The 12779-nt window shown below is 44.0% G+C and overlaps 1 protein-coding gene across 1 annotated transcript; it reads right to left on the minus strand.

The window, feature by feature from the left end:
• Positions 1-3068: 3068 nt before the first annotated feature.
• Positions 3069-8491, minus strand: gpr27 (G protein-coupled receptor 27). The gene has a single exon (XM_044122239.1). The coding sequence runs from the start codon at positions 6897-6899 to the stop codon at positions 5784-5786; it is 1116 nt and encodes a 371-aa protein (XP_043978174.1). The 5' UTR covers positions 6900-8491; the 3' UTR covers positions 3069-5783.
• Between the last annotated feature and the right edge of the window lie 4288 nt (positions 8492-12779).

Below are 12779 nucleotides of genomic sequence, written 5' to 3' on the forward strand. Positions count from 1 at the left end.
GGCTAATGCTGCGCTTTTGGCCCATCCACCTCCACTGGCTCCTGTGGCTCTAATACTGATGTCAGTTGGGGCATAATCAGTTGGGGCAGTTTTGAGCTTTTTGTAGCAGGAAATTCCAGGATTCACCTTTTAAAGGAAACTGCTTACCCTTTTTCTTGCAACAGGCCATTTCCGCTTCATGTTGGACGGGAGGGACTTTACTGCTTTTGTTGACCACAAGCTTCTTACTTTTGCTATGGCAAAAGTTTCCGATCCATGGTCAGCATGGCAACAACAGCATCTGCCATTTCAGAGTTCACCACTCTCCAAAGCGTCCACTCCATAACTCTTCAACACTCTGACAGCTCCTGGTCAGAAAGATGCGTTTAGTTCAGTGTGCATGAGTTGATATTCAGAAAGGATTCTTTTATTAATTGATTTTAATTGCCTCTGCGACAAACACTTTGCATAAAGGCTGTAATGTCTGCCTATGTGCATCAGTCAAGGGTGTGAATTATATCCTGTCAAAATGACTGACGGGCTTCAAATTTTACCATCATTTCAACAAATAACAGGTCAAATACAGAAAATATTCCATTAAAGCGACCTCTGAATGCAAGCCCCTTTTGAGTGGTGAACAGAAAAGACTAAGAATACCAATAATGATGTCTGCACATAAATATCAGCAGAGCCTCTGTGCCACTGTGACAAACTCAATCTGCAGTTTCATGCAGAAACAAACGCTACTGCAGGTGGGTTTTTAGTTTCTGCATTTAGAAAACAGGAATATATTTGAAATGCAGGCACGTCAAAAGAAGAGCACATCTACTCCTTTAAGCAGGCATGTGGAAATTACAGCAGGTATGAAAGGACTGCAGTTCAGTTCTTTTCTCACTAAAGCAAGTAACACTTTTACATGTGACGGGCTTAAAAAGCATGCAGTCGGTGTTAGTTAATGCCACAGTACTTACAGAATCAATAGGCTGCTACTGCCTCAGGAGAAAAGGAGCTAATGATGGTGTGGAATAAAAGGCAGGTGCCACACAGCGTGCCGAAGAAACGTGTAATTACCTGCTGAATGAACACACTGCTGAGAACAGTTTTTGGAGATTAAACTCACCCCCCTTCGTTTGCCACCTTCAGATTCTACGTCTGGAGTTTATCTACAGCATCTGTGCAGAGTTCATGTGCTCCTGTGGGCTCAGTTGGGGCGTGTGGAGAAGGAGCAGAGGACCACCAGTTGTACTGCATATCTATCAAATCTACTTCAAATGGTAGATCTTTAAAGTCAAATCCAAAGACTGTAGCAGGAATTAGTCATGGTTCCAGGCAGTGTTTTTCTAATTATCTTTACTTTTGTCCCTGTCAGTGCAACACAAGTCTTTTTGATTCTGACCTAAAGTGCTCTGCCCAAAATCTTGCTTCTTTTCTGTAAACGGCATTACGCAGTCTTCCTTTTAACAAGTAGTTAGACTCTAAAACAGACGTAAAATTACTCTGAATACTATGCAGGCACATCTACTAGAAGGAAACAAATGCACCTAGTATAACACTTTCATTCTATTGGCTGAGAGGTTGCCAGGCGATAATGCTCTTTTGTTCTAAGCACTAGCAGAAAATGTTTCGTAAGCAAGCAGAGAGGTTTGATCCAAGCAGAGACAAGTTTTGAGCTGGAGAAGAAACATTTGAGAAAGAACAGTGACTATTTGACAGAGAGCAAAAGTTTTGAGTACAACCATTATAAGTTTTAAGAAGACAGACATGCAGTCCTGCTTACAAACTGAAAATTTGTGCTCTTGAATTAAGGCAGAAAATTTTCCTCATATTTCGGCATATTAAGGCCATTGTATACAGAGCCCTCTAGGGACAGGGATTTTTTTTTTCCTTTGCATTACCTTGCAATACTTTTGTGTTACCTCACAAAAGGTTATGAGTCCTCTCGTAAGGATGTACTAATTAGTTAATGCGCAAAAGTATTGCGAGGGAACGCAAATGTTCTCTCATATCCCCTAGAGCAGTGGTCCCCAACCTTTTTAGTACAGCGAACCGGTCAACCCTTTGTAAATTTTCTGCGGACCGGAGAATCGAGACTGATGCCGTTGTTTCTTACTCATTCTGCTGCATGTTGGCGCACAAGACGTAACCGACAGCATCCGGTTTAGGATTTTCAAAATAAAAGCTCCTCCAGACTCAATACATACAGCAGACATATTTAATTATTTCTTGCGCAGCCCGGTACCAATTGGTCCATGGACCGGTACCGGTCCGCGGCCTGGTGGTGGGGAACACTGTCCTAGACGGCTCTGTAATTGTAGATAGAAATAAAGGAAGACTAAATTTCTCCCCAAAGATTCAGAAATTTTTAGATTGATAGAAACCATGGAAATTTCTATGTTTGAAAAGTCAAAAATTTTAATTCCATGGTTTTTGTTGATTTTCCAAACCTTGAAAAATCTGCATTTTTTAAAAATCTGTGTTGGTGTGAAAACAGACTGAACATTGTTCATAAATGATACAAATTGTTCTTGGTTTTCAATTAAGAGTATACAAAACACTGAACAGTTAAAGAAACTAGACTTGGGGTGAATATTCAACCAATCACAAATGTGGGCCACACTCAAAGCTTCTGATCTTAGGGCGAGGATAAACTGAAAGCTTCATCATCCTCCCAGGTTTTTTTCTGTAACTCGGATTTCTCCTCTTAATCTTCTATTTTAGCCTCAGTCACTGTAGCAGCAATAACAGTTGTTGAAGACAAGCAGACCTTGATTTCTAGGAATTTCTCTCACGTTTTTTGGCCCCAAAGAAAGGGCCTTTATCCTTTCTCCATGTGCTGGAGACTCACATCTCATGCAGCACATCTCTCTTCAGCACATGGAGAATTTTAAATTTTTGAATTTTTGGTAAATCCACACAAAATCAAGCTCATTCTTAAAAATAGAACATAATAATCTCATCAATACATTCTTGAACACAAGATGCATCTAAGTTGGCATGTCAATAGAAATTAAAGCTAAATAGTTTAATAATTACCCCTTATTTCAATATTTCTTTTTAGTATTTTTCATTTATGAATAATTTAGGGACAGTCAGCTGATGAAAGAATAATGACCATACAATATACAGAAACTGTTCAGAAAGACTTCAAACACAGTTGACAACAAAGCCCAAAAATTGTATCTTTTCTATTTATTTGCTAGGAAATGCAAAGTTGTTTTCAAAGCACTAAATTGTTCAGAGTCTCAGACACATCTATGGAAAAAGGGACGTTGACTGGAGTGTGTGTCTGATTGCAACCAGTGTAAATCAACCAGTCTCTTGACGCAACTGATGAAAGAGTATTTTCAAAGCGAGTTTGAATACTTTGCTCTACACAAAGATTAGATGATGGAATAAACAACATATTTAAACTGACAGCTTGAAATAAGGTTAGAAAAGAATGATGATGGGGATTTACAGTATTTACAGCAGTATATTGTATATTGTATTCATTCACAAAAAACAAGCTCTGCACCTTATGCTGGGTATTCAAATGTAAAACAAATTCTGTCACGGATGACAAAGTTGGCGCCACAGAGCTGCCCTGAAGTTGTAGCAGATAGTTTTCTAAAACTACCTTAAACACACAAAAGAAAAACAACATTAAATTACAACTGTTAGCATCTCCTAGGCTCTTGAGAAGTCGACTCATGCCTTAGCCTCTGGCTTTTTAACAGTGCTTGTTTCAAGTCATGGGAAATCATTTCAGAATGTAGCCAAAAGACAGTGGCATGTGTTGTTGTGGAGCAAATCAAAATCCAGCCAAGGAACACTTGTCCTGAAACATCATAATCTACATGCATAAAATATAAATTAACTCATGGTGTCCTTCCACATAATGTTGCGTCACACAGGTCCTTTGTTGCTACCTTTATTGCTAAGCTGAATTTTAAAGTTAAAGTGTAGGGTTAGTATACAGTATAATAAATATTTTAGGATTAATATGAGTAAAAGGTTTGGCCAAAATTAAAAATGTAGCAATACTAAAAGTTTTCCTTCCCCATAATTTTCACAGCCCATCCTTTCCTGTGTTTAGGGCATATTGAGAACACGTTCTGTAACAGCTAAGCTGTTACACAAGAACTGCTGGGTTATTTTTTTATTATTCAAATGTCGGTTTTATGCTGCTGGGAGAAAACTTGAGTAGTTTTTTTTAATCAAACATCAGGCAAAACCCCTCAAAAACCCACAGTTTTTGTCTGCAAAGAGAGCAGAAGGAACAGCATCATTCTTCACCATTTTTTACATTTTGAATGACCTAATGAGATGTCACTTCTTCTCCAGCATAAAGTAAAAAATGTTAAGATGGAAAAGTTACATGGTATAATGACATTAATTTCAGTTAATTGGTGTTTTATTGACTTTACTTTGCACTAGAGACCTAGTTTTGAAAAATTGGCTAAACATTTTTTTCTTCGTAAAGCATAGAACTATGCAATTTTCAAGATGTATTCTCAAAATTATTCTGTAGACAGGGCTGGATTTACAAGGATGTGGGCCCTGGGCTGGATTTAGTTATGGTGCTCTATTGACAACAGAAAATTAGTTTCACTAATGCAAATTATAGAACATTAATACATAGCCAACAAATGAGCAGGTTTGAATTGATGAATGGTAGATTTAATATATCCCCTGCCAATACTTTCATGCTGTTTCCAAAGAAATCTACTAAATCCCCTTTTCAAACACTTGAATATTGTTTATATTAATAAAAAATCCAAAAACATTAGTACAACTCCCCTGGTAGCAGCTTGTGAGTTTTGTATCAAGTGCAATGTTTGCAAAGCATGTATTTTTTATTTATTTTTTTAAAAAAAGAAAAAAGTTAAGAAAAATCTTTGGGCGGCCCTCAAAAATCAGAGCCTTGGGCCACTGCCCCTGAAATACCCAGAAACACACTACTGATAAGATTAAATTATCTGTATTTTCTATAAGCTCAGCACACAAAATATGCTTCCTGTGTTTACATTTCATACTCCTGCCACAGACACAACTGACCAATGATCAGACTATGGTTTTCACTTTGAGTGCCCGGAGAAACTGAACAAAAGGAGAAAGTTACAAGCGAAGAAACTCAACTGACTTGGACAAAACCTAAGAAAATATAGGTGAGAAAAAGCCCTATAATATGTAGAGTGGTGAAATCTGAACCTGACCAGTTGGACATTTGTAAAAATGTCATATCGGTGAAAAAACAAAAGGAAACATTTTCAAACGTTATCACCGTTAGAATCCACTATTTTGACAAAAGTCTTAAATAACTGGAGTTATCAAACATGGATTGGACTTTTCTACACTGATCAGATTCTTTCAAGGGAATTTTGTAAACATTAACAAAAAATTCTGGTTTTCCCATAAAGTTGTCACACTCTGGTTATGTAGCTATTTCATATTAATAACATGGTGTCATAATTACAAACCGTTTCTTTTTAACTTGGGAGTAAAAAGACAGCTTAGCAACATGAACCTTATTTATCTGACTGAATTTTTAAACATGTTCAAAACTGGTATTATTAAATTTATTAGAATTTTACGTATTAAACTTATAGACTTTAGATTAAAATCTTCCCAGATAAAATGTATACAGACCACTTTTATTAGTTAAACCATACCAGTTTGTTTTGATCAGTGTAAGCTGGTCAAATAACCCAAACAAAGTCCCTGTTTGAGCAAACTTACACATCCGGTTCATTTTGAGTCAGCAGTTTTTACAGTGCATAAATGTCAGTCTTTGGCTGTATATTTGGGGAGCGGGGCCTAGGGGTTCATATGATACAGTATGGTTCCATAGGTGTCTGTGTTCCCAGGCAGCAGGAAAAGCAGGCTCTGAGTCTAACCCGTAGCTCCTTATTGAACATGAAGCTGATGATGGGGTTGGCACCCGCCTGGGCGAAGCTCATCCACACCGCGGCTGTCAGGTGAAGCTCCGGGATGGGAGCCCCTCGCACGAATATCCTCAGGTAGCACGCGCTAATGTAAGGCGCCCACAGAACGAGGAAGGCCAGCGTGATCAGGAAGTACATCTTCCCGATGCGCTTCTCCGTCTTAAACTCGTCCAGCACCAGCAGCCTCCTGTTGCCAGGGTACGACGCCTGCCGGATGCCCACTAGCGTAGGCGGCGTCGGCCCACGCCCGAAGCCAGCGATCCAATTGGCTGCGGCTTGCCCGGTGGCTCCGGGCCCATGGAAGGTCCAGTTCTGGCTGATGGCCGGTACCAGTTGGGCCGGCTTCATCTTGCGGTGGTCGTATACGAAGCACAGCATCTTCACGTAAACCACGTGTGTGGTGCCCACAATGACCACGAGCATCAGCATGAAGCCCAGCGTGTCGTTGGACTTGACGTAGCGGTGCTCGAACGTGCACTGCTCCTCCTCGGGCACGAACTTGTAGGTGCCCACGTCGAACACTGGCGGGAAGGCCATGGCCACGGACAGGGTCCACACCATGCAGATGACCGCCACGCACGTGCACAGGTTCATGCGCTTGGAGTAGAAGCGGTGATGGGCGATCGCCATATAGCGGGTGACGCTGACGCAGAAAAGCAGGAAGGCGACGTGGAAGCAGAAGAGCACCGACATGAAGGCGACAATTTTGCAGCTGAGCGCGCCATACGGCCAGTCGGAACCGGCTCCGATAGACGCCATCACGAAGGGGAAGCAGACGGCCGAGCGCAGCACGTCGGCCAGGCACAGGTCCAGCAAGAAGTAGTAGGGAGCCTTGTGCAGCGAACTGTCCTTCAGCAGCAGCAGCGACAGCGACGCGTTGCCCAGCAGACTCGCGCCCATGATCAGCCCCAGGGAGGCCAGCTTGACCGCAGAGGCCGTGGATGCATAGCTGTGGAAGGACGCGCTGCTCTCCCCGAACTCTGTTGTGTTCGCCATGAATGTGGCGTATCTCCCGCATCAAATCATCGCTCCTTGCTCGCCCCCACAAAAAAGGGTTTGAATGAAAATCATAAATAATAATAACAATAATAATAATAGAAAACTACTCCTAAATAGAATCCATGTCGGTGTGCTGTAATCCGAACCTAAAAATCAAACGCCAATTTCTTCTTCCTCCTCTTTTTATCCCTCATCTCAGAAGCGTCCGGTGTAAGAAGAAAAAGCCCAATTTTCCCTTCCGTCACACATCGCCTTGGAGCAGAAGCGGCCTGCCTGCGCCGGGATTATTATTATAGGCTACACCATTTTCAGAGGGCGTCCACACAGCCAGGCGACAATCTGCTCAGAAAGCGCATCCCAGTTTTCCTCCACCCAATGGCGTCGGAGCTCAGAGGTTCGCCTCTCGGGCAGCGTCCTAAACCTGCTGCTCGAATCACGAATGAACTGCAAATGTTTCTGTGTTGCTTCATTTTCCTGCTGCAATCAAGGAGATGTAGTAGAACCGAAGGGAGGGAGGAGAAGATTCTAACGAAGTATCACATACGCGCGCGCGCAGCGGAATCAGCGTCTGCACTATATCTGGACGCGCGTCCGCTGTGATCGGAAGAGCTTGATGTTTTCACAGATTATCTGTCTCATAACACATTGAGACCAGAGGAGAGAGAGAGCATAGCAACTGACAGATAGAAAAGACAGCAGGCCTTTATTTCTTACCATCGTTAACGAACAGCCTTTAAAACCACAAAATTAAATCTGAACATTTTTCTAAAGACACTCCTCGTGCTTTGAGCCTTAAGTTTAAGTAATACTTCCCAGATATTTATTTCTACCTACTTGTTCTTAGTTATCCAGAACATGGCAAGTCCAAAAAGGGTTTAAAAATAAAACAAGATACTGTAAGTTATAATTTACATAATGCATAACTTGTATTGAGAGACACTGAATCAATGTTCATGAGGTATTTTTTTAATGGGTTATGCATTAAAACTTGTTTTTAATGCCTTAAAAAGACATTGTTAGATCAGTGACACTGACTACAGGAAACTATGAATAAAATTCAAATTCAAAAATGCTTTATTGATTCCAAAGGAGAAATAAATGTTGTTGTTACTCATATTAATTCATTTTCTTCAGAGAGTTATTGTAGGTATAGCTAATGGCAGGAAAGATCTCTTGTAGCAGTCTGTATTAGAGCAAATCTGAAAAAGCTTCTGACTGTAGACACTGTTTTTCCAAGACAGTCTCATGAAGAGGATGACCAGGGTTGTCCATAATTTTCTTGATTCTATGAAGAATCCTTCTTTGCATAATAATCTTCAGAGGTGCCACAGAACAGAACTAGCTTTCTTTATCAGGTTATTGAACCTTTTTATGTTCCTGGCTCTGATGCCTCTGCCCCAACAGATGGTGGCAAAAAACATACGCTCTCAACAACAGACTGAGAGAAGATCTGCAGCATCTGATATATCATTTGAGCTGCAGACTTGATAGAGCCATGTCCAATCAGCTCCCCGACAGCTAAACAAACTTCCTCCACGCTGCACAGAGAGCCAGCACCCACCTTGATGCCATTCTTCTGTGTCAGCGTAGAGAAAACCACAGCCAGACACATGATGGCCACACCCAAACTAATAAAAACCTCTCAAAATGTGATAAACTTAAAACAACAGAAAATCACAACTCAACAACTAATGTAAGCACCCAATGAAAAGCATTAAAAAAAATGAGGGGTTCCATTTGTATCAAAAATAAGTAGAAGTCATATGTGTAAATGTTGTTGGTCTATGTTGTTGCTATGTGTCTTTAGTTTATGTCTATGGTTTTAATACTTTATGGATATGTCAATGTCGCATATAGATGTTGCATAAGTGGATGCAACATCCACATATGCAACACATGTGTTTGCTGCATACGTAGATGTTATGTCTCTAGCTGCATTGTGGTTATTACTCACCATCATCTTGTCAATTCATCTGCAGTAAAGCAGTGAACCCCTTGCAGTTGTTTTTTGACCCTACTCCCCCCTGTTGTTTGTTCAAGTAGTTGTCTTTAACTTCTGCGATTGGTCAGTGACGTTGTTCCATGCTGTTAGTTCATGTCATTGGTCCTATCAGTGGTTTCAAAATGCTTAGATTTCTACCTCATATTTTCTTTAAGAATTAATCAGGGCGGCTAAGGAGGTCGAGGAGGTCATGGTATTACTACCAGGAGGGTTCACATCACAGCTGACTGATCGTAAAAATTTCACCCCACAAAGCCTGGGCAACCAAAACAGTCTCTGTGGCTCTGAGCCTACTAGGAACATCAGCATCACTAACAGTGTTTAAATATAGATTTATAGAAGTGTGTGAGAGAGGCTCAAGTTAATTGGCCAGATTAAAATCAATCACTGATAATTGGCTATTATTTGCTGTAATTATTGAGTCAACAGATCTAAACATCAGCATTGAGTCCCTTTGTCATATGCTGTTTAAATTTGAATGATGTAGAACCTAGAATCAATCTGGCTGTAAGTGCAGTTAAAAAGTTAAAAATAAAGACAGTTTCAATACTAAATACCACCACTCTAAACAGTAAAAAGATCAGCTGATGAACGTCAAGAAGAAGAAAACCTCCTTCAAAATAAAAGCATGAACATATAAAAACACGAAACATCAGACTACTTGAAGAATTAATGACAGGTATCTTGTGACCCCACAGGTCACTAACAGTGAAACATTGAATGAACAATTGACAGACACATCCAATGACTAAAAATTTAAAAAGCATGCCAATTTTGTTCATTTATAAACGTGTATCCATAATGTTTCATATAGTAAACTCTTCTCTTTTGTGTGCCTTCCTGTTATTGCTCAAAAATAGGCTCCCATGAACTCAGGATCTTCTGATCAGACCCAACATCACTTGTAAGTGAGCATTGTTGGAATATATTAAAATATAGATATTGTCTATCTCTGAATATTTTTAATTTGTCATGTCTGTAATCTGCCCTGACAGACTGGTGACCTGTCCAGGGTGACTCCACCTCTCACCCAAAACGTTCACTGGAGATAGTCACCGTCAACCCCCCTGACCTCACCATGGTTATTGTTTTCATACCAATGTATTTATTTACTGCCATGCTTTTTCATATTTTGTGTTATGTTTCTTTGTTTTTATTTGTACTTGTAAACTAACATTTTGTCTAAGAAAACAAAAGACTTTCATCAAATAATTTGTCTGTCCACATTGGATAAAGACAATGCAAAAACATGCAATACAAAAATTATTAAAAATCATGCACAAATTAAAAACTCTAACATGACGCTTTCAAAATATAATACATTTCCACTGGGTGACAAACTGGTGGTGCTTTTTGAAATCTGGCTCTTATGACCCTCTTATCATAGGGTTTGTAATCCAACTTTTGTCAAACAGCCCTCAGAACTCTAACAACATAGCACAGCATATTAAAAATGGTGTCATTCCAATGTGTTGAATTCATAGCCCTTCTGTAAAATTGCCGACTACAATTTCCTTAAAACGCTGCATACGCAGGCCCTTTCAAGTTCTTTCACGTTTTGCTCCAAAGCCTGAATAAATCTCTGACGTCTCTGGTGGCTGATAGATGATAAGCGCTATTGATGAATTATGAATATACTGTAGTGCATGAAACTGTTTACATCGGTCGCCTCCGTAATTTTTAATGCATGAATAAGTTTATTCATACCTGGTTTTAATTTCCTGATTTAGTGGAAACAATTGTATTTTTTACATTAGTATAACATAAAAAAGATCAAATCAAACAAGGTGATATTGTCATGAAGTGGTGTTGTGGTGGTGGTGAGGCAAACGCAGTAGAACCCAGATGAGGTGAGGTGAGGAGTTTAATGATGAAAAATCAACAGAAAATACAGTCCACAGACCTGGCAGCACTGACGAGCGGAAGGCTAAAGCTCACAACAGGTAGCAACAGGTTTTACGAGGACTAGACGTACCTTGACATAAACGGACGAAGCAAGACGTACACTGACTGACACTGACGTAGGACCCGACGAAGACAGACACACACAGGTGACACTAAATACACAAGAGGTAATCAGGGAACGAGACACACCTGGGAACTAATCACGGGGAGACAGGACAACACAGAGACTCAGACACACAAGAAAACTAGAAATAAATACACAGAACACAACAGTACCCCCCCCTTAACGGGCGGCTCCCAGACGCCCAAAAACGGGAAACCCAACGAGGGTGGGCGGAGGGGAGCTGGATGGGGGGTCCAAAGTCCATAATCAACAAAAAAACAACCTAGTAAATAGGCGGAGACACGAGGGTCTAGAGTCCAAAAACAAAACCAACCAAACCCAACTGGGTGGGCGGAAACACGGGAAGGCGGGAACCACGGAGGAGGTCAGGGGGCCGACCTCGGCGCAGGAAGCGGGAGCCACGGAGGCTGTCCGGCGGCCGTCCGCGGCGCAGGAGGCGGGAACCACGGAGGCTGTCCGGCGGCCGTCCGCGGCGCAGGAGGCGGGAACCACGGAGGCTGTCCGGCGGCCGTCCGCGGCGCAGGAGGCGGGAACCACGGAGGCTGTCCGGCGGCCGTCCCCGCGCGCAGGAGGCGGGAACCACGGAGGCTGTCCGGCGGCCGTCCGCGCGCAGGAGGCGGGAACCACGGAGGCTGTCCGGCGGCCGTCGCGGCGCAGGAGGCGGGAACCACGGAGGTTGTCGGCCGGCCGCGGCGCAGAGGCGGGAACCACGGACCGTCCCGCGCCGAGCGCTCTAGAAGAGCCGCACGGGGCGGCAAGGAGCACAAGGAGTCTCTGGGGCCACACGGGGGCGGCGACGAGGAGCACAAGGAGTCTCTGGGGCCACACGGGGGCGGCGACGAGGAGCACTAGGAGGGGGACGAGAGCACAAGGTCTCTGGGGCCACAGGGGCGGCGACGAGGAGCACAAGGAGTCTCTGGGGCCACAGGGGCGGGACAGAGCACAAGGAGTCTCTGGGGCCACACGGGCGGCGACGAGGAGCACAAGGAGTCTCTGGGGCCACAGGTGACGAGGAGCACAAGGAGTCTCTGGGGCCACGCAGGGGACGTGGAGCACTAGGAGTCTCGGGGGAAGCACTAGGAGTCCCGGGGGAAGCACTAGGAGTCTCGGGGGAAGCACTAGGAGTCTCGGGGGAAGCACTAGGAGTCTCGGGGGAAGCACTAGGAGTCTCGGGGGAAGCACTAGGAGTCTCGGGGAAGCACTAGGAGTCTCGGGGAAGCACTAGGAGTCTCGGGAAGCACTAGGAGTCTCGGGAAGCACTAGGAGTCTCGGGGAAGCACTAGGAGTCTCGGGAAGCACTAGGAGTCTGGGGGAAGCACTAGGAGTCTCTGCTGGAGCGGGCGGCAGGAACGGGAGCCTGGTGGCGCCGCTGGAGCGGGCGGCAGGAACGGGAGCTGCGCGCCCGGCTGGAGCGGCGGCAGGAACGGGAGCGTGGCGCCGCTGAGCGGCGGCAGGAACGGGAGCCGGGTGGCGCCGCTGGAGCGGCGGCAGGAACGGGAGGCTGGTAGCGCTGCTGAGCGGGCGGCAGGAACGGGAGCCTGAGCGCTGCTGGAGCGGCGGCGCAGGAACGGGCTCGGGTGGCGGAAGTGTTGCTGGCGGCTCCGCTGCGGAGGGTCTGCTGCTGGCTCTTCAGACGACGGAACGGGGGTGGTGGATCGGGAGGACAGAGTCTTGGGTCTGGGAGGCAGCGGTTCTCCAGCCATGACAGCTAGCGCTGCCTCACGCTCCCACTCTGCCTCCCTCTGTAATGCCACCAGCCCAGGATGTGGAAAACGGGGAACCCAGAAGTCCAGCAACAGACCCAAACGGATGGCGAATCCAAGCCGTCTTGTTGCCGCGTACGGCT

Source organism: Gambusia affinis, linkage group LG07, assembly GCF_019740435.1.
Source record: "Gambusia affinis linkage group LG07, SWU_Gaff_1.0, whole genome shotgun sequence".
In the NCBI taxonomy this organism is placed as follows: Eukaryota; Metazoa; Chordata; class Actinopteri; order Cyprinodontiformes; family Poeciliidae; genus Gambusia; species Gambusia affinis.